Here is a 21,944-nt window from a genome sequence, read left to right as displayed (position 1 = left end):
TATACGCATATATATAATCTCTGTATATATATAAGTATGTGTGTATAAACATACACCTGTGCAATAAACAAAGACAATACAAAACATACTATCTATAGCCTGCATATGTTTTCTATTATCTTTGTGCTTATTGTATGTGTTTATATATTGCCTGTATGTTTTTATATTGCATGTATATGTATATTGCATTATGCGTGTATGCTTAATGCATATAGTTATGCATGACTGCATATATACATTCAGTGTATAATTATATTGCATATAAATTATACACTGTACCTATATGGATATCATGCTGCATATATATGTATATGCATTGTAGGCCCATGTTCTATACAGCATTTATATAATGTGTTGTATATATTTATTTCTCTTATATGGTGTTTTTATATATCATCTCTCTCCCTGATACACAATCTCTCAGTATCTCTTGTGTGTTTATATATACAAAATTTATATTTTTATTTACCATATATTTGCCCATAGTGTGAACAGATTGTGTGTTCAGATAGCAGACTTACTCCAAAAAAAAAAAATCTTTGCTGCTAACATGAAGCATCATTTTCTGACTCCTGAATAAACAAACAAGATTTTGGGGTCATGTGAAGTTTAAGTGGATTCTAGTTTACCTTGGACAGACCAACATATAGATCCCCAGGACCATTTGCCTGCCTTCCTGGGATTACTGGTTTCCTAACCTGGCTAAATTCCTCTTCACATTTGGGCCTAAAATCCAGTTAAATTGTATTTTATAGCCACTCCTTTATTCTGGATTTGTGCTTATGTGCCCTTCTCAGACATATATGAGTGGAGAAAACAACAGAGAACTAGATCGCTTCTAAGAACATTTTGTACTGAGTGTTTTTACTCCGCGGAGCATTTCACTAGCCTAAAAGCATGTAAAAAAATAACAATTTTTCATCCTAGCCTCAAACTGCTGTCGCCTGCCTGTTTATGCCGCGTGTTAAAATGCTTGATTAATTCCGTTGTTCTTTTTTGTACTGGGGCGATGTGCAGCTGTTGTTTAAAAAAATCAGCAAATGCCACGATATATCCGTGGCTCTTAGTGGGAGGACGAATCACGCAATATGTTCTCTCTCTTTCTCTTTTTCCAGCGTTAAGTGCATCGCTTGGGACATGAAACGTGTGGATTTAATGCTTCCAAGGGGGGAGGAAAAAAACCCCACAGGGTCTCGGTAGCCTTAAGCCGCTTAGCATCCAGGTTAGCAAGAAAAATTAAATCTTTTGCAGCTTCCCGAGCTCCCAATTGCAAGCCCCCTTTTTTTCAAATCATTGTCCTTGTATTTTCTAGGGGCAGAGATTAGACCGTGAAAGGAGCAATCTCGGTTTTTTGATGGCAAGCTGGGTCAAGAGGTGAGAACATTTTGATTTTTCGAGCAGGGAATTTTCCTCTGAAAATCTGTTTATTTTGCAGCTTCTAGGCCAGGCTTCTAAGCCACACACCCACAGATTTCATCAAAGGGAAGGTTTGCGCAGGCCATCCTTGACTTACGGCCATTCGTGTAGCGACTATGTAGCGACAACAACACTTAAAACGACTTATTATGCCTGATCCTCAGACTTAGGACCACCGCAGAATCCCCAGCGTCACATGATCATAATTTGAGCCCTTTGCCGACTGGCATGTCCCAGCATCCCGGATTGCCAAAAACCGTAGTTTTGTCAAACATCGGAAGTAAATCTGTCATAAAACGGAGATATGTGCTGCCGAGTGCGCGAAATATTGGTTACCAGTGACCAGGGAAGTAATACGGTCATTAAGTGAACCTTGCTTCCCAGTTGACTTATCAGAAGGTCTCAAAAAGAAGATCACGCGAGTATATTTTTTTCAGATTGCTTTGTTTTTATTCGTTTTTCTTTTTTGAATCTGTTTTCTGATGAAGTCAGCTTCTCTTCAGCTCCCCCTGTGAAATCTCTGAATCATTGTGACCTTGCAAAAAAAGTGTCAAACGAGCAACTAAATTAAGAGCTGAAATTCGACAACTCCTGGTGTAGGAAGACTTGTCCTTCAAACATCACCTCTTTACAAATGTAAGAGTGCTTGACTTGAAAGCTGGTACTTTTTATACTTCTAGATCAGTGTTTCTCCAGCTTAGCAGTTTGAAGATGTGCAGACTTCAGTTCCCTGGTGCTAATGCATTCCTTTTGAGGTGTTTTTCCATTATGGCCCGCTTACTCTCTTCTAATCCCTTTCGCTGCAATCTCTCCACTATGGAAAGGGAGAATGAAGGAAAAAAAGAGAGAGCATGGGCTGCCTGGAGAATTCCGGGAGTTTGGAAGTCCGCACATCTTCAAGTTGCCGAGGCGGAGAAACCATTAGAGCCTTCAGATGTAGAGGTTTCTTGATGATTCAGCGTTTCTAACCCAAGCCTACTCTTTTCTCTAAGAAATGAAGCAAAAGGGATCTCTTCCCCACTCACAAAACAATCGCTTTGTGTTTGAAGGCTGGAAGCCCAGAAACCGAAGTGAAACACACGGTGCCACCGCACCTGGTCCCCAGGATGGGGGAATGGCACAAGATCTTCCACCAGAGCCTAACCGTCCCTCCGTGTAATGTCCGGAGGCCAAATTTGCCGCTCCAACAATCGGTGCCATTTCAGTGCGTCTTGAAGAGCGTGCACGGGAACGCCTTGAAACAAGTAAGATCAATCAATTAATCCATCCATCAATTAATCAATCCAGCTGGAAGGGATCTTGGAGGTCTTCTAGTTCAACTCCCTGCTCAGGCAGGAGACCCCCAGACCACGTTAGACAAACAGTTGTCCACTTTTCTTAAAATACTGCAGTTTTGGAGCAACAATATACCACAATGTGAAGGGACCATGGAGATCTTCTAGTCCAACCCCCTGCTTGAGGCTGGAGTCTTTATCTCCTTGGCTTCTTTTAAGTTGCCGTCTCTAGCGATTTTGTTATCCGTACCGTATTATTTGGGTTGTAGTTTTAAGGGCTTTAGAGTGGGTGGATTTCAACACCCAGAATTCTCTGACCAGCCATCTCCCTCCCTCCCTTCCTCCCTCCCTCCTTTCCTCCCTCCCTCCCTCCCTCTCTTTGTACTCTTGTTTCCCTCTATCTTTCCTTCCTTCCATCCTCCCTTCCCCTCTCTCCTCCCTCTTTTCCTTCCTCCCTCCCTCCCTCCCTCTCTTTGTACTCTTGTTTCCCTCTATCTTTCCTTCCTTCCATCCTCCCTTCCCCTCTCTCTCTCCCTCCCTCTTCTTTTCTTCCTTCCTTCCTCCTTTCCTCCCTCCCACTCTTTTTCCTCTGGTTCCCTCCCTCCCTCTCTCCCTCCTTCCTCCCTTCCCTCCTCCTTTCCTTCCTTCCTTCCTTCCTTCCTTCCTTCCTTCCTTCCTTCCTTCCTTCCTTCCTTCCTCTCTCTCTCTGGAATTCTGGGAGTTGGAGTCCACCCTTCTCAAACCTTGACCAACTCAAACCTTGACCCACTCTTTCTCCTCTGGTTTTCTTCCTTCCTTCCTTTCTTCCTTCCTTCTTTCTTTCCTTCCTCCTTCCCTCTCTCCCACTCTTTCTTCCCTTCCTTCCTTCCTTCCTTCCTTCCTTCCTTCCTTCCTTCCTTCCTTCCTTCCTTCCTTCCTTTTTCCTCCCTCCCTCTGGAATTCTGGGAGTTGAAGTCCACCCTTCTCAAACCTTGGCCAACCTGGGTTCATCCTACGGTATGCGGATGACATTGGGGACAACCCACTTCCTCCCGTAGATTGCCTAAAGCAAGACCTGATCAACTCGGTACAATTCCTTCCCTGCCCCTTTCAGCTAGTTCTTCACGGTTTGATATTTGCTATTCATCCGAGACCTCCTTCCTCTCGTTCTCCCTCACCCTCCATGGTGCTAACTCCCCTCCTTGGTCCTTCCACTCCCTGCAGAAAGTTCTGGAGAACATGGTGGAGGTGGGATTCCAGCTGCGCCTTTCGCTCTTCGACGTGGCCTACCGCCAGTTCTTTGGCAGGACTTGGAGAAGCCCCACAAGGCCTCTGAAATCAGTCCCGGGGCAGCCGCCCTCCGTGGTCTTCAACGAGGTAAAGGCTGAAGGGTCTTTCCCCCCAAATTATGGGGAGACCCCCCCCCAGTTTAATGGAGGTGCTAGACTAGCTTTTCTCAACCTTGGCAACTTTCAGATGGGGAAAAACTGAATGATTGATAGTCCTCAATATATGACCATCATGGGGGTCTCTCAATTATGGACGTAAGTCGAGACGATCATAAAATTGGTTGGTCATGTGTTTGATCTGAGTTTATAACTTTTCTCGCGGCGGTCATTAAGTGACCACAGTGGTTGTAAAACGAATGCTGTGGTTGTTTTCACCTATTCATTTATTGGATGATTTTGCCGAAAACCAGAATGAACCGTTCCTATGTATGACTGCAATATTTTATTTGGCTGGTTTTATGTATTGCAAGCCACCTAGAATCACCTCTTGGCTACGTGGGCAGGATATAAGTTTCAAAACAAATGCAATAAGGATAGAATAGAATTTTTTTTTTAATTGGCCAAGTGTGATTGGACACACAAGGAATTTGTCTTGGTGCATATGCTCTCAGTGTACATAAAAGAAAAGATCATTAAGGTAGAACAATTAATGATAGTCATAGGGTACAAATAAGCAATTAGGAACCAATCAATATCAATATAAATCATAAGGATACAGCAACAAAGTTACAGTCATACAGTCATAAGTGGAAAGAGATGGGTGATGGGAACGATGAGAAGATTAATAGTAGTGCAGATTTAGTAAATAGTTTGACAGTGTTGAGGGAATTATTTGTTTAGCAGAGTGATGGCCTTCGGGAAAAAACTGTTCTTGTGTCTAGTTGTTCTGGTGTGCAGTGCTCTATAGTGTCGTTTTGAGGGTAGGAGTTGACAGAGATTATGTCCAAGATGTGAGGGATCTGTAGATATTTTCCCAGCCCTCTTTTTGACTATGCAGTATACAGGTCCTCCATGGAAGGCAGGTTGGTAGCCATTTTTTTCTTTTTGCAGTTCTAATTATCCTCTGAAGTCTGTGTCTGTCTTGTTGGGTTGCAGAACCAAACCAGACAGTTATAGAGATACAGATGACAGACTCAATAATTCCTCTGTAGAACTGGATCAGCAGCTCCTTGGGCTGTTTGAGCTTTCTGACTTGGCGCAGAAAGAATATTCTTTGTTGTGCTTTTTTGATGGCTTTTTTGATGTTTTAGCTGTCCATAAGTCAAATCTCTTTCCCTGCGCATGAAGTCATCATCTCCCCTGCAGAATATCGTTCTTAAAAAAAGAAAAGAATTTTCTCCAGAATTGGAAAATTTTCTCTGCAGGCTTCCTTAATAATCCTCCCGGGTCCGGTGGTCGGAGGTGGGCTCCTCTCCATCCCAGAACAGCTGGTCTAAAACCAGCAGTAGAGGGCGCTCTTGTTCCAAGAATCGCGTGAAAAAGCTGCCAAAACCTTTTAACTCTCTGCCTGCTAAACCTGCCCTCCGTTCGTCCTCCCTGCAGCTTTCCAGTTGGGGGCTCTTAAATTTAAATTTTTCAAGAAAACAGCAGTTCAGTCTTTATTTTAATCCAAACGTCCTGCGGGGGTGGGGAGTGGGGGCTACAAACGTGGCGATCCCTCTCATTTAAGGATTAATTTTTTAAAAAATCATTAACCATTTTTTTCACACTTGTGACTGTTCTGTTGTGACCCAGGCCCAAGTAGGTTGTAGGAAACTGAGTCAGTGTATAAACACTGTATCAAACTTTATTCGAACGGCTAAGAATTCTTTCATTCCCAGTGTCGTTCAACTCAAATTAAAACAAATTCCTCCCAACACAAATTCCTCAGTCCTATCACCAACCTTGGTCCAGTTAAGTTCAGAAGACACCGATACAAAGCAAATGCAAGAAGACGAAGCTATCAACGTTGTTTTCTGGCAAAGAGCTCAAACGCCGTTGCTGGTCTGTTTTAAGCCTTATGGGAGGGGCCGATCATCTCCTGGCCTTACTCCCGAGTCGTCCTCTCTGCTTGAGCTGCTCTTGCCTTCTGGCAGCTCTTCTCATGCGTGCATTAGGAACAGGCTCCTCCTGTTCCTCTGCCTCACTACTGTCATCCTCCGGAGTCCGCACATCACTCCCCGATGGCCCTGGCCCCACCTCTGCCTCCAATGCAGAGCCCTCATCCGGGCCTTCCCCAGCCTCCAGGACTGGCCCATGTTCTTCCTCAGCCTCATCGCTGTCCGACTCCGTTGCCAGCTCCGTAGGCTGCTGGCGGACCACAACATGTTGCGGCATCCCCACGGTCACGCGATCAGAGTTTAGGCTCTTGGCAACTGACTCATACTTAACGACGGTTGCAGCGTCCAGGGGTCACGTGATCCCCTTTTGTGACCTGACGAGCAACGGGGAAGCCTGGTTCACTTAACCAACCATGTTGCTAACTGAGCAGCTGGAGTGACTCACTTAGCAAATGTGGCAGGAAAGATCGTAAAACGGGGCAAGACTCGCTCAACCAATGTCTCACTTAGCAGCAGAAATTTTGGGGCTCCATTGTGGTCGTAACTCGAGGATTAGCTGCAATTCAGGTTTTGCAACTCGGGGGGGTGGGTGGGTTTCAAGCTTTTCCTTCCTGCAGGTGCTTGAGATTGACAGGTGCGGTGGGGCGGGAGCGTCTCCTCGCAGGGTTGGTTTTGACTTCTGCTACCTAGCTGACCAGAGCCAGCCTGAACGGCCCTTTGAAGTCTGGGCATCTTCCGCGTTGTGTTGGCATCTATCCTGCTGGGAGGGAAGTTGCGGACAAAAGAGATCACAAACCCGCCTGGCAATTGCAGCTTCTGTGCCGGAGGCGAGAGAGTGGCAGGCCTGGAGAAGCTGTCAGCCGGGATGATTAATCTCCTGTCACTGAGACCGTCTCGCCAACAAGCAGCCCCGATCGGGAAACAGACGGGAGAAAGTCAAAGGCCTGCTCTCCTTCACCCTTTCTCTCCGCTGCCCTCCCAGACGGTGTATTTCCTCACCTCTTTGGGTCACCCCGGCATCCTGATGGTGCTAGAGATTGTGGCGACCGCCAAGGGACAGGACGCGGCGTCCCGGGAAGTCAGCTGCGGGTTCGGGTTCCTCCGGTTGTTTAACGGCAAATCCGAACCGCTGATTTGGAACTCGACGGGCAAAGGGTACGTTGGTGAGCTTCGGGATGAAACGTGGTTGGTATCGGTGACAAGGAGTCCCTTGGACTAAAAGCTCTAAAAACAGGCACCCTTCTGCCAGCTGGGGTGGGATTTAACACCTTGGCAAAAAAAGATGGTTGAGTGAGTTTGGGCCAATTGCCAGGAGATGGTGAGTTCTAGTCCTGCCTTAGGTATGAAAGCTGGCTGGGTGACTTTGGGCCAATCACCAGGAGACTGGGAGTTCTAGTCTCGCCTTAGGCAGGAAAGACAGCTGGGTGACTTTGGGCCAACTGCCAGCAGATTGGGAGTTCTAGTCCTGCCTTAGGTACGAAAGCCAGCTGGATGACTTTGGTCCAATTGCCAGGAAACAGTGAATTCTAGTCCCATGCTAGGCAGGAAAGACAGCTTGGGTGACTTTGCTCCAGTTGCCAGCAGATTGGGAGTTCTAGTCCCGCCATAGGCAGAAAATCCGGCTGGCTAATTTTGGGCCGCTCACCAACTCGGCTCTCAAAAACTCCTTTTCTTTTTCTTTAAAAAAAAACCAACGCCCCGATTTCTCTCTGATCCGATACTCCCCTTCTCTCTGCAGGCTCCCTTTGTATCAGGGGACTCCCCGCGCTCTCCTGCACCCGCTGCTTCTGGAGCCCATAGAGAGTAAGTCGTAGGGCACCCAGTGGTTTGCACAGGCCAGCCCCCCCTCCCCCCGTGTTCTTTGCACCTGGGGAATCCGGACGAAAACAGCCTTGCGGGATTGGAAAATGATTCGGGGGGGGGGCAAGGAGCGGGGAAGGGACAGGCTATTGGAAATCATAATGGCTGAATTTTCAAGATCATTCCGTTTTCTCTCTGGTTGCAGCAAATCCCTTCCTTCTGGTATAGACCGGGAGAGTCGTCCCCCCCCCAGTTCCTCTGCTGCCTTCTGCTGCCCTGAAGGTGCCCCACTCTGCCAGCAAGAGAGCCCCTGGGCACCTGAGCCCAGCAAGCGGAGCTCTCTGTGATGTCCTTAGGAGGCCCCGGGAGAGTCGGTCATTCGGGGTTAAAGGGTCCGGGCTGGGAGTTGACGGCCAGACTAAAAGCAGCCCCACCCACCCACCCCCCGGATGTGTGAACTTTGGATTCAAATTGTCCTGATGTGAGTTTAATTTATTATGTCACAATGTCTTCCTTTCTTTCCTTCCTCCTCTTTGTCCTTCTTTCTTTCCTTCCTCCTTCCCTCCCTCTCTTTTCCTCCCTCCCTCCATTTTCCTCCCTCCCTCTTTTTCTTCCTTCCTTCCTCCTCTTTGTCCTTATTTCTTTCCTCCCTCCCTCTCTCCCTCCCTCCCTCCCTCCCTCCCTCTCTTTTCCTCCCTCCCTCTCTCCCTCCCTCCCTCCCTCCCTCCCTCTATTTTCCTCCCTCCCACTTTTCCTTCCTTCCTTCCTCCCTCCCTCGCTCCACTCTCCCTTCCTCGTTTTTTCTTTTTTCCTTCCTTCCTTCTTTTTGGTCCGTCTGTCCTTCTGGCTGGTTTAGAGAACAAGTACCTGACAGTGATGGAAAACACCCACCTGCAGTTCACCCTGCAGCTCCACCCACCCTTGGAGGCCATTCACCATCTCCTGCCTGAGAATATCCCTGTCTCCAGTGGGCAGAGGGTCCCAGGGGTCTTGGCAGCACCTGAAGGTACGCATAACCCTTGCCCTTCTTCCCTCCCTCCCTCCCTGCATTCTCTCTCCTTCCTCCTTCCTTTCTTCCCTCCTTCCTTCCTTCTCTCCTTCCTCCCTTCCTTCCTCCCTTCCTTCTTTCCCTCCCTCCCCTCCCCTCCCCTCCCTCCTTCCTTTTCTTTTCCTTTACCCTCTCCTCTCCTTTCTTCCTTTCCTTCCCGCTTTCCCCCTCCCCCCTAATTTAACAGTGGCAGCGATTTGTTTAACAGACGTGGCAAGACAAAAGTTGTAAAACGGGGTAAGACTCACTTAACAAAATATCTCCTTAGCAACAGAAATGGGCTCAGTTGGTGGGCGTAAGATGAGGGCTATTTGTATTTCCTCCTCTTTCTGCTGGTTCATGGCCTCCGTAAAGTTATCTGGCTTGATCTAAATACCAAATTTTGAAGGGACGCGGTGGCTCAGGGGCTAAGACGCTGAGCTTATGGATCGAAAGGTCGGCAGTTCAGCGGTTCGAATCCCTAGCGCCGTGTAATGGGGTGAGCTCCCGTTAGTTGTCCCAGCTTCTGACAACCTAGCAGTTCGAAAGCACTTAAAAAAAAATGCAAGTAGGAAAATAGGGGCCACCTTTGGTGGGAAGGGAACAGCGTTCCGTGCACCTTTGGCGTTTAGTCATGCCGGCCACATGACCACGGAGACGACTTCGGACAGCTCTGGCTTCTCGGCTTTGAAATGGAGATGACTTCCCCCCTAGAGTTGGGAACGACTAGCACACGTGCGAGGGGAACCTTTATCTAAATATCAATTTAATCCATGCCATGAAACATTAAGCTTGGAAGAATTTAAGGACTGAATCATTTTAACGTTAGAATAGAATAGAATAGAATAGAATTTTTTATTGGCCAAGTGTGATTGGACACACAAGGAATTTGTCTTGGTGCAGATGCTCTCAGTGTGCATAAAAGAAAAGATACGTTCATCAAGGTACAACATTTACAACACAATTGATGGTCAATATATCAATATAAATCATAAGGATTGCCAGCAACTAGTTACAGTCATACAGTCATAAATGGAAAGAGATTAGAAAACAACATGATCAAAAGTTCCAAAAGATGACCAATTCCTAAGATCTGTTCTCCCATCGCTCAGGCAACCCCCTGCTCTGTACAGCGGGGCCCTACCTCCCTCAAATTCCCAATTACCTTCATCCCCCTCCTCCTTTTCCGGCAAATCCTTTCCCTCCCTCCCTTCTCCTCGTCTCCCCTTCATCAGAAAGCTTCCTGGCCTTAAAAGAAAAAAAAAAAAAAGAGCCGCCAGCCCAGCTCCGAAATTGGTGGCAAATTGGTGGCACTTCCAGCTGAAAACGAACCCGGTAATTTGATCCCCCGAAGCCGCTAGATCACAGCCTCCGCACAGGCGAGAAGAAAAAAGGCGTATTTCAGCCCTTGGAAATTGAATTAACTCCGATGACTGCAAATTATCCCCTTTTTCGAAGACCACGAAGGGGACTCCTGGGCTCTGCACGCCTTGCAGAATCTTTAAAAAAAAAAAAGCCGGACGTATAATATTTTATTCAGTTTTTATTTTGCTTTTTTTGGGGGGGAGGGGCCGGCCTGGCCCGGTTTTTTGAGCTGCAAAATACGTGAAGGGCAGAAAGAAAGACGCAGGAAGAGATACGCAATCGTCACAACCCTTTGCCACCATATTTTCCCCACCTTCTGAAACCCTCCCAGTGTGTAAATTCGGAAAGCGTGTAGGATTAGGGGATGCGGTGGCTCAGGGGCTAAGACGCTGAGCTTGTCGATCGAAAGGTCGGCAGTTCAGCGGTTCGAATCCCCAGCACCGTGTAACAGGGGTGAGCTCCTGTGACTTGTCCCAGCTTCTGCCAACCTACCAGTTCGAAAGCAGATAAAAAATGCAAGTAGAAAAAATAGGGACCACCTTTGGTGGGAAGGTCACAACGTTCCGTGCGCCTTTGGCCTTGAGTCATGCCGGCCACATGACCACGGAGAAGTCTTCGGACAGCGCTGGTTTCTTCCGCTTTGAAACGGAGACGAGCACCGCCCCCTAGAGTCGGGAACGACTAGCACATAGGTGCGAGGGGAACCTTTACCTTTAACTTTAGGATTCGGAAACGATGCAATTTGTCGTAGGTTCCACAAACCCAGGTCAAGGAAGAAAAAGTTTTTTTTTAAAAAAAACCCCTGTCTACGGGCAGTCCTCGACTTACAGCCATTTCGTTTAGTGACCGTTCCAAGTTAAAACGGCATTGAAAAAATGGCTTTCACACCTAACAGCTGTTTCAACATCCCCGTATTCACGTGATTTATGTTCGGATGCTCAGCAGCTGACTCATATTTATGACGGTTCCAGCGTCCCCCTTTTGAGACCTTCTGAGCAAGAATGGGAAGACCCAGAGTAACTTTAACAGTGGTGTCGATTCACTTAACATTGGGGTCAAGAAAGGTCATAAAACGAGGCAAAACTCACTTAAGGACATACATCTGGTGCTTCTCTCGTGTGTGCAGGAGACTTTCTGCAGAAGCCCCGCCTGATGAAGAGCCAGACGTGGTACCTGGACAAGCTGACCGTCCACCTCTACCCTTCCCTGGAGAAGTTTGAGGAGGAACTCCTGAGCTTGCTTATGCACGAGCAGGTCGGTCTCCCTCTCTCTCTCTCTCTCTCTCTGTATCTGTCTGTATCTCTCTCTCTCTCTCTCTCACACACACATATCTTTGTCTTTTTCCTGCTTGCTTGTCTTTCTCTTTAGCCTATCTATCTACCCCCCCCCTCTCTAATCTATTTATCTTTCAGTCTCTTTTTATCTTTCTCTGTCTCTTTCCATATCTATTTATCTTTCTCTGTCTATCTATTTCTATATCAATCATCTATATCTATCTACCTTCCTTCCTTCTTTCCTTCCTTCCTTCCTTCCTTCCTTCCTTCCTTCCTTCCTTCTTTCCTTTCTATCTATCTATCACTGAGCCACGGTGGCACAATGGTTAGAGTGCAGTACTGCAGGCTACTTCTGCTGACTGCCGACCACCTGCAATTTGGCAGTTCGAATCTCACCAGGCTCAAGGTCGACTCAGCCTTCCGTCCTCCTGAGGTTGGTAAAAAATGGTCCAGATTGTTGGGGGGCAACATGCTGACTCTGTAAACCGCTTAGAGTGGGCTGTAAAGCATGTGAAGTGGTATATAAGTGCTATTGCTATCTGTCTATCTATCTATCTATCTATCTATCTATCTATCTATCTATCTATCTATCTATCTATCTATCTATCTATCTATCTATCTATCTATCTATCTATCTATCTACCTTCCATATCTATCCTTGTCTGTCTGTCTGTCTGTCTGTCTGTCTGTCTGTCTGTCTATCTATCTATCTATCTATCTATCTATCTATCTATCTATCTATCTATCTATCTATCTATCTATCATCTCCTCTCTCTCAATCACCTCCCTATCACATCTATCTATCATATCTATCTATCTATCTATCTATCTATCTATCTATCTATCTATCTATCTATCTATCTATCTATCTGTTATCTATCAATCTATCGGTATCGGTATCGGTATCGGTATCTGTATCTATCTATCTATCATCTATCTGCTATCTATCTATCTATCTATCTATCTATCTATCTATCTATCTATCTATCTATCATCTATCTGCTATCTATCTAGCTATCTAGCTATCATCTATCAATCTATATCTATCTATCTATTTACCTTCCATATCTATCCTTCTTGTCTGTCTGTCTGTCTGTCTGTCTGTCTGTCTGCCTATCTATCTATCTATCTATCTATCTATCTATCTATCTATCTATCTATCTTTTATCATTTCTCCTCTTTTTTTCATTAGAAAGCTACTAACTAAACCAAGATACCAAGAACCGTCCTTGCTCAGAATCCATTTAATTAATAACTGCGATTGTCATTATAATTGAGGCCATCATGATTAATCAGGGCCATGCTTAAGCTGTTTGTATCTTTGTGTCAGGCGCATCGGCTGGGCTAGTCTTGGCTACAACTGACTTGTCCTCCTGCTAAAGCCAGCATGAATTCTGGGAGTTGAAGTCCAAACGCCTTAAAATTGCTAAATTTGAGGGACTCCGGCTTCGTGGGTAACCCCTAGCAGCTGCTTTAGGGTGTCAAGCACGGTTGTAGATTATAGTCCTGAAGGATTACAAACTCCCTTTAGAGTCCCCAAAAGCAAATCTTCAGCAAAATGGGATTTTTCTTTTTCTTTTTTGGTTATGAAACTTTTTTCTCCAGCGGTGAAAAACGGGTGATTTCCTAGAGCAACGGACCTTCTGTTATCGGGACAATCACAGCTCTTTTCCTCCTTTGTTTGTCTACAGATCTTTTCCCTATCCACATTTCTTTTTTCTTCTTCTTTCTTTTGTTCTCCAGTTTGCGCACCCGCCTGGGAGCTGCCGTATGGTCTTTGTTCTCCTTCAGTTAAAAGAGGAGAACCCTTCTCAGCTTCCTGGATGCCACTTTACAATGCCGACGGTTTTTTCCCCCCACGACGGGCAAGCGCTAATGAGCTGTTTTGCAAACAGCCCCGCTGGAGATGGATGGAGCCGGAGAGCAAATCCTAAGTTTTTAATGTCGTCTCCGGGAGCTCCCCGTAATTTAGAAAGCAATAATGACCTTAAGGAGAGAAAAAGGGAGAAGATGAAACGGTTTAATATCCCCGCGATCACTCTGGGGCAGCTTTGAGTTTTATTAGTTTATGACAGATGGCGTAAAATTACCACCCGCCCCCCCATGGTGATGGTGCATCTCATTGGTTGGTGCATCGGTCCAAAGTAGAACTCACGGGTGAGAATTTCCCGTTTTCGAAAGAGGAGGGGAGGCGGTTTCCAAGTTTGGAGAAATTTCTCAGAAATCCTCCTTTTCGGTTCCCACTGAGGTTTAATTCGAACCACCAGATGAACAACAAATCACTGCGATCATAAATAAATAAAATAGAACTTGTCTGTTCCACGTCCTCCCCAACACCCGGCCCACAATTAGACCCGGGATTTCTCTGGCTAAGCCAGGAAACTGTTAAAAGAAGTCGTGCTGAACATAGAACGTAGAATAACAAAGAGTTGGAAGGGACCTTGGAGGTCATCTAGTCCAACCCCTCTCCCGCTGGAATATTACGACCTTCTTTGCTGCGGTTGTTAAGTAAATCACTGCCGTTATTAAGTGAATCCAACTTTCCTCCCTTGACTTTCCTCGGCTGTGGAAAGTATCGCAAATGGCAATCACACGACCCCGGGTGACCCTGCGGCGGTCATAAGTCCATGCCGGTTTGCCCAAGGACGCAGATTTTGATCGCGTGACATGGGGAGGCTGCCAGGGTCGTAAGCGCGGGGACTGGTCGTAAGTCACTCTTTTCAATCCCGCTGTAACTTCTAAGGGTCACTAAATGAATCATCGTAAATCGGGGACTATCTGCAATAATCTTTCCTAGGGATGGAGTACCAAGTGGTGCAACGGTGGAGTTAGTTTTTGTCTTTCGATTGAATCTAGGTTAACTCGATCCTGGACGGGACGTCCCTCGCGATCCAGGAACGCCGGCTACACGTTGGCGTCCACAACGGCTTGTGCTTCGTGCAGCCCCCCCAGGTGGTGGTGGTGGTCCCTGTGGCATTGCCAGAGGCTGATAGAACCCGGGGAAGCAGCGGGAGCCTGCGCCGGAAGCAAGGAAGTCCCCTCAAAGGCAGGTGAGTACCAGGGAACGGAAGGCGTGAACATCGTCGGATAAACCATGGGAACGAAGTGAGCTCCTTTCCCGTAAGAAAAGGAGGTTAAGGTGTTGGTGGAATCACGAAGATGATGTTCCAGCTTTGGAAACAGCACTCTTTTCTTTTTGAGTCGTTCGGTTTTCTTATCCAGATGTCCCTCTGGCATAGCTTGGAGGGCAGCTGTTGGCCTAGAGCATGATCTCTTACGCTTGTAGCAAAATTAGAAGAAAAACACAGTCGATCAGCAATCCAATGAAATGGCTGTGGCAGCATCACGGCTTCTCAAGCTTGGCTACTTGAAGACGGGTGGTGTTCAGCTCCCAGAATTCCCCAACCAGCCATGGCCCATTTTTTTTTTCTCCAGCTCCCTAGAGCAGAGAGATTGCAGAGGAAGGGATTATAAGAGAGTAAGCAAGCACACAGTGGGGATACACATCGAAAGTTATGGCCAGGGAATTCCGGAAGTTGAAGTCCACCCATCTTCATGTTCCCAAGGTTGAGGAACACGGGAGAAAGCAGATACGGTTTAGGTGGACCTTGGCAGAAGGATTTCCTGAACGTTAATGGTGATTCCCTCGCGCCTTTTTTTCTGGTTCTTCCAAACCCAGTGCTGAGGGACGAGCTCTCATCCTGCGAAGCCGCATCCACCTGGCTGAGATGGTTCCTCACCCTGCTTTTGGAGTGGTCTTCCTGTTGGAATATGTCTTCTCTGTTGCGAGTGGCCCTGATGGGAAGGTAGGAGATGACCTTTGATGTTTTTCTTCGTCTTCCAAATAATGCAAGGGTCAATTGGGTGGACTTCTTTGTGAACGTACAAACCCTATTCTGAAGCTGGTCTCTTCCAGTGGTCTTAAACTTTCACACTTCATTGGTTGCTCAGGAATTATGGGGCCTTCTTACCCAGAGGGTTGGGAGACACCAGGTTGAGAGCATCTCAAGGACAGTTGAGTGGACACCAGGTTGAGGGCTTTTCAAGAATACGTGTTGAGATACAGTGGACACCAGGTTGAGGGCTTCTCAAGGATATTTATTGAGATATGGTGGACATCAGGTTGAGGGCATCTCAAGGGCATCTTTGGAAACACGGTGGACACCAGCTTGAGGGCATCTCAAGGACATCTGTTGAGACACGACAACTGGAGAAGGCAACTTTCCACGTTGAACGAGGAATTACATTATGCATGTTGGTCTCCAGAACAACCCCTAATACTTATGTGACTGCACAGCAGTTCTGGAAGTCTCATGTTGGTGGCACCAAAGCCCATGATTTCGAAGCCCCCTGAGAAGGAGCTATCAACCATCAACATCGCTTTGAGTTCCTCACAAGAAGAAGGATAAGGACGGGCGTCTGGAGGTAGTTTCAAGTTTTATTTATTACGAGGGACAGGGCAACTGTCCAGACAGAACTCAACATCTATGCTAGACGCCTTAAGTAGCTATTGTCTCCTTCCCCCCTGAGCGTGTCTCCTTAACTGAGGACCTCATCCTGCCCTTTCTGCGTTGACCTCTGAAAGCTTGATCAAAAACACCGAAGCTTGGGAATAATGAGACGGTCTCCTGCTGCTTGCGGTGGCTGAGTCATTTTGACCAGCCTCTGATTTGCAATTAGCGCTGATCAATGAAAGGGGGGAGAACTTTGAAGTCCACCACCCAGAGAAGAACTTGAAGACGTATGGCCTTGAGGGGGGAGAAAGAACAGCAGCCCAGATTGTCCTCCCCTCTTATGTTGAGCTGCCGGAAGCGGCCCAGGAGGTCCATCGAAGCCGCCTCCACCTCTTCGTGGAGACTTTTTAATGGGGTCTTGAAAGCTTCTTCTGAATTTAGAAAGCCCACTGGATTGAATCAGGGACTTTTTTGACAAGGAAGGAAGGAAGGAGAAAGGAAAGGAGGGAAGGAAAGGAAAGGGAGAAGGGAAGGGAAGGAGGAAAGAAAGGAACGGAAAGGAAAGAAGGAAGAGGGAAGCAAAGAGAAAAGAAAGGAAAGGAAAGGGGAAGGAAATGAAAGGAGGAAGAAAAGGAGGAAGAGGGAAGGGAAGGGAAGGAAAGAAGGAAGAGGGAAGGGAAGAAAAGGAGGAGGAAGGAAAGGAAAGGAAAGAAGGATGAGGGAAGGGAAGGAAAGGTGGAAGATGGAAGGGGAGGAAAGGGGAAAGAAAAGGAACAGATGGAAAAGGAAGGAAGAAGGAAGAAAAAAGAGAGAGAAGGAATAGTGAAGGAAGGGAGCACCATTCTCGAGTGGCCGAGCCAGGGAGGCCTAATCAGGGTTAATCCTGGCTTAATGAGTCAAGCACCATCGCCCAGGCAAACCCAGGAGGCTCCGGCTGGCTAATTCCCTTCATTAAAAGGAGAGCAGAGAAGCCTCCAAGAAAAGGTGGGGGGCGGGGGGGGGGCAGAGGGGAGAAAGAAGAAGACTCCGAATCAATGGACTTCAGCTCCGTTTAGCCAGCCCAGCCGGCCGATGCGGCCCACGCTCCACTCTTCAGCCGGGAGCAGATCTTGGTTAATTGGCTCCTCCTGCCGAGAGGGAGGCCGGCCGAGGTCAAGGACAAAGAGGAAGCAGAGAGGAAGAAGAAGAGGAGGAGGAGGAAGAATTCAAAGGAAGAATGTTTCCTCTTTTTCTAACAAATCGGTTACGGAACAGGGTGGCTTAGATGGGGGGACTTCAACTCCCAGAATCCCCCAGTCAGCCGTCTCCCTCCCTCCCTCCTTCCCTTATGTTTTCATTTTTCCTTCTTTCCGTTTTTCTTTCCTTCCTTCCCTCTCTTTCTCTCTCCTTCCTTTATTTATTTATTTATTTATTTATTTATTTATTTATTTATTTATTTATTTATTTATTTATTTATTTATTAATCGTATTTATATACCGCCCTATCTCCCGAAGGACTCAGGGCAGTTCACAGGCAAATAAAAACACATAAATACAAAATAAAATAACAATTAAAAAACTTATTCTAAAAGGCCAAATGTTTTAAAATTTCCATAATACGATAACACCTTCCCTTCCTTCTTTCCTTCTTTCCCTTATGTTTTCTTTTTTCCTTCTCTTTCATTTTTCCTTCCTTTCTTCCCTCCCTCCCTCTTTCTTTCTTTCTTTCTTTCTTTCTTTCTTTCTTTCTTTCTTTCTTTCTTTCTTTCTTTCCTGATTTAACACGATTCCGTCCTCCCACAGACGCCCTCCATGACCTCCCTGACGGCCGCAGCCTACATGCACTCGGTCCGCTGGGCCCTTTGGCAGCCGGTTCTGGATGCGAATTCCGCAGACGTGGTCCTTCCCTTGCGAGGCGGGCCTCAGCTGAACCCCCACCACGTCCTGGTTTACAAGACCCCTCCGGCCACCATGAGCTCCAGAGAGGTGAGCAGCCCTTCCCCGCTTGGCTCTCCAGTCTCAGATCTGGGTGGTTTGGGTGGCTGGGGACGATGGGTCCTGGGGCAGCACGCCGGGGAGATAGGAAGCGACGTTGCAGGCGATGCGTAAGGTCCAAAAAAGTTCCTTTTGGAGGAGCCGGCTGGGGAATTCTGGGAGCTGGAGTCCACCAAGAAACCCCATCCTAGAAATTCATTACTACTGGGGAAGAACCGGAATTTTCACGGGGGGGGGGGAAGAGAGAGCCTCTCACCTGGGACAGGTACATAGGGCCAGGTGAGGAAGATTAATCCGGTTTTTAAAAAAATTAAATTAAAATTGCAGGTGAAGCAGGTCGAATCGGGCACCCTCGCCTTTCACTTCTCCACCAGCTCTGAGGAGCGACTCGGAACAGCGGCCAAAAGTCCGGGCGTTAAGAGGGAAACGCCGCTGCCCCCAAAGATCAAGAGCCCACCCGCCGCGTCCCCCGGTGAGCGGTTCTCCTACCTTGGGGGCAGCCATCAGACCCCTTACGAGGCTGAAGCGGCACTCAATTGGGGTCAGAAACAGTCAATCCTCGATTTACGACCGTTCAAAGTTATGACGGACTTTCCCCCCCCGGAGGGGGGATACTTACAACCCGGTTTGGAAGTTCCAACGTTCCCCCCCCCCCCCGCCAGTCATGTGACTGAATTTCAACTGCTTATGTCTCACTCAGCATAAACATTTTGGCCTCGGTTGTCGTCGTAAATTAAGGACTTCCTGGCCTCTCAGATTTAAGGAGTGAGATTGAAAAGCTTCTGAAGGGAAAAAAGAGAGAAAAATAATCAAGATTATTATTTTTCTCGGCCACTAGAGCGCAGTCCGTTCTCGCCTTTTTTCTCTCCTTTCCTGGTCTGGAAATATTTTGGATTTCGATATACCAGAGACGGATTTCATGGGGTGGTTTGAATAGATGCTGAAACCTAGAATGTAGAATAACAGAGTCCGAAGGGCCCTGGGAGGTCTTCTAGTCCAACCCCCCCAATCAAGCAGGAGACCTTAGACCATTTCAGGAATCAATCAATCAATCAGAATAGAGCTGGAAGGGACCTCAGAGGTCTTCTAGTCCAACCCTCCGCTTGAGCAGGAGACCCCAGACCATTTCAATCAATAATCAATCAATCAATCAATCAATCAGAATAGAGCTGGAAGGGACCTCGGAGGTCTTCTAGTCCACCCCCCTGCCCGAGCAGGAGACCCTAGGCCATTCTGGACAAAGGGCTGTCCAATGATGGAGCACCCACAACTTCTGGTGGCGAGCCGTTCCACTGATTACACGCTTGGCAACTGACTCGTGTTTATGCCGGTCGCAGCGTCTCCTTTTGCGACCAGCCAAGTCAAAGGGGAAAGCCAGATTCACATAACAACCCGTGTTATTAACGGCGAATCGCTTAATGGTGGCGAGAATGTAAAGCGGAACGAAGCTCGCTTAGCAGCAGAAACGTTGTGGCCGTAAGTCGAGGACCACCCAGGGATAGAAAGGGGCATCGGTGTTACGATCGTCCTTGGCTGAACAGCAACTCGACGCCACTCGGCTGTCATGGAAACTGACAGATTCTCTCGGTGAAAGAGATTCATAGCAGCTCTTCTCATGGTTTAAATACAGCCGGTTCCCGAGTTACGGCAGGTTCATTTAGTGACCAAAGTAACAACAGCCCTGAAAATAAGAGGGACTTATGACCGTTTTTACGACTGTCGCAGCGTCTCCCCCGTTGGTCATGTGATCAGAATTCAGGCAACCGACTCGCATTGATGACGGTCGGAATGCAACCGTCGGAGGCGCAAGGTCAATGGGGGAAGCCAGATTCACATCGCGTGACCAACTTTTAACGACCCTGGTGATCAGTTTAACAGGGTCTCCTGCTCGAGCAGGGGGTTGGACTAGATGGCCTCCAAGGTCCCTCCCAACTCTTGTTGTTCTGTCATCCCAGATCAACTGATCGGTCAAATGGCTGGCCTCCAGAAGTTGTGGGAGCTCCATCACCGGAGGTCTTCAAGAAGAAGAGACTGGACAACCGTTTGTGCAGAATGGTCTAGGGTCTTCTTCTTGAGCAGGGGGTTGGACTAGAAGACCTCCCAAGGTCCCTTCCAACCCTGTGATTCTGAGACAGATGGAGAAGATACAAGACAGGCGGAGGGAGGGAGGGAGGGAGGGATGGAACAGCTTCCCTCCAAAATAGGCAGATATTCCATCACTGGACGTTTTCAAGAACAGACGGCGGGTAGCCATTTGTGCAGAATGAAATGGGGTCTCCCCCTTGAGCAGGGGGTTGGACTAGAAGACCTCCAAGGTCCCTTCCAGCCCTGGGATTCTGTGTTTTATGATTACGGTGACATTTCTTCCTCTTTGCCCTTACTTAGGTTCACCTCCTTCCGTCCAGATGTTGGTTTCTACTCAGGATTACACTCAGGGTCCCGGGGTAAGTCTCTGTCCCCTTAAGACCCCTGCGGGGAAAAGAAACGGAAGAATATTTTTCAATCACAGCTAATCCTCGACATACGACCACAATTGAGCCCCAAATTTCCATCGCTAAGCAAGATGGTTTTTAAGTCAGTTGTGCCACATTTTACGACATTTCTTGCCACCGTTGTTAATCTAGTAACACAGTTGTTAAATGAATCTGGCTTTCTCATTGGCCTTGCTGGTCAGATGGGTCGCAAAAGGGGATCTCGTGACCCTGGGACTCTGCGACCATCATAAATACGAGTCGGTTGCCTGTACTTGCCTCTACCCAATTCTAGCGTGGCCTCGGCTCGCTCGTTTCACAAGTGACCTTGCCTTCCAGCTGTCGATGTCGCAACTGTTGGCGTCCCCGATAAACAGGAGTGGCCACGCGTTGCTGCCAGCGGTCAGTGGTGCTCAGCCATCCCAGGACAGTCTTCAGCCGGCCAGAGAGGTAAGAATTTGTCTGAAAGGGTTGTCCAATCTCTACCCCTGGTGTGAGTCCGTTTTCAGAATTGACACTTGGGTCTCCTGCTTGAGTTGGGAGTAGGACTAGAAGACCTCCAAGGTCTCTTCCAACATTTATTCTTTAATCCCATATGAATTAATCACTGGAACAACTTGAACTATGATTTTATGATTAATAGACAGACAGACAGACAGACAAGACAGATTGATATAGACAGACAGACAGATAGAGAGAGGTTTGACGTATATCCTCAGTGTGTGCCTGCTTACTCTCCTATAATCCCTTTCTCTGCAATGTATTTTGTCTATCTATCCATCCTTCCATCCATCGACAAATGGAGGAATTGATGGACTGATGGACGGTTGGATAGAACAGCTGACCTCCAGAATTTGTGGCTACTACAACACTGGAGGCATTTAAGAAAAGACTGGACAGATATTTGTCCAGGATGGTAGGCGGCCTCCTGCTTGGACAGGGGGTTGGACTAGAAGATCTCCAAGGTCCCTTCCAGCCCTGTCGTTCCGTATTCTAAGATAGAGCAATTCAGTCACGAGGCCTGTTGAGTCTAACCACCTTAACCAACCTCCATGCCGACCCTCTCTTCCGTCTTCGGACATTTCCTCAATTTTCCTTCTCTCCCTTCCCTGCCGGAGCAGAGCCAAGCAACCATCGCTCACCTGGAGTCCGACCTGAGTTACAACCCTCAACTCGAGGATGGCGCCACAGTGGACCAGCTGCAAGAGCTGCCCTTCACGCCGGTCCACGTGCCCATCCTGGCTCTCGGAGGAGCCCCTTCACGGAGGTGAGGCCCCAAAATCGGACCATTCTCTCTGCAGGACTGTTTTTGTCCAAGAAGAGGGGGGGGATTGCAGACCTGTCTCTGGAAGGGGAATGGCCCCAGCGCTGTTGAAGATTGGAAGGACATGAGCTTCTAGAAGGGAGAGTAAGGATTCTCAACCTTGTCCGCTTTAAGAGTGAGGGAGGGAGGAAGGAAAAGAGGAAAGGAAAAGATGGAGGGAGGGAGGGAGGGAGGGAGGAAGGAAGATGGGATGCGGCGGGAGGGAGGAAGGAAGGAGAACGAAAGAAGGAAGAAAGGAAAGAAAAAAAGAGACTGAGG

The 21,944-nt window shown here is 47.6% G+C and overlaps 1 protein-coding gene across 5 annotated transcripts in view; it reads left to right on the top strand.

Moving 5' to 3' along the window:
- Positions 1-21,944, top strand: part of NPHP4 (nephrocystin 4) — a 42,143-nt gene that overhangs the window by 1,321 nt on the left and 18,878 nt on the right. For 3 of the 5 annotated variants that reach the window (XR_009152493.1, XM_058161343.1, XM_058161346.1), the window contains exons 2-16: positions 1,116-1,222; positions 1,313-1,374; positions 2,466-2,660; positions 3,894-4,046; positions 6,980-7,152; positions 7,736-7,800; positions 8,654-8,803; positions 11,316-11,443; positions 14,320-14,513; positions 15,143-15,269; positions 17,700-17,882; positions 18,219-18,363; positions 20,277-20,335; positions 20,702-20,812; positions 21,484-21,629. Coding sequence is in view for 4 of the 5 variants with exons in the window: in XM_058161343.1 (XP_058017326.1) it covers positions 2,523-2,660; positions 3,894-4,046; positions 6,980-7,152; positions 7,736-7,800; positions 8,654-8,803; positions 11,316-11,443; positions 14,320-14,513; positions 15,143-15,269; positions 17,700-17,882; positions 18,219-18,363; positions 20,277-20,335; positions 20,702-20,812; positions 21,484-21,629 (1,772 nt within the window). In the remaining variant the exon portion in view is untranslated. Of the gene's footprint in view, positions 1-1,115; positions 1,223-1,312; positions 1,375-1,838; positions 2,053-2,408; positions 2,661-3,893; positions 4,047-6,979; positions 7,153-7,735; positions 7,801-8,653; positions 8,804-11,315; positions 11,444-14,319; positions 14,514-15,142; positions 15,270-17,699; positions 17,883-18,218; positions 18,364-20,276; positions 20,336-20,701; positions 20,813-21,483; positions 21,630-21,944 lie in introns of those variants that run through there. The other 2 variants (XM_058161344.1, XM_058161345.1) reach the window with 2 other exon arrangements.

This window comes from Ahaetulla prasina, chromosome 18 (genome assembly GCF_028640845.1).
Source record: "Ahaetulla prasina isolate Xishuangbanna chromosome 18, ASM2864084v1, whole genome shotgun sequence".
NCBI lineage: Eukaryota > Metazoa > Chordata > Lepidosauria > Squamata > Colubridae > Ahaetulla > Ahaetulla prasina.
This window is presented reverse-complemented; position numbering and strand designations above follow the sequence as displayed.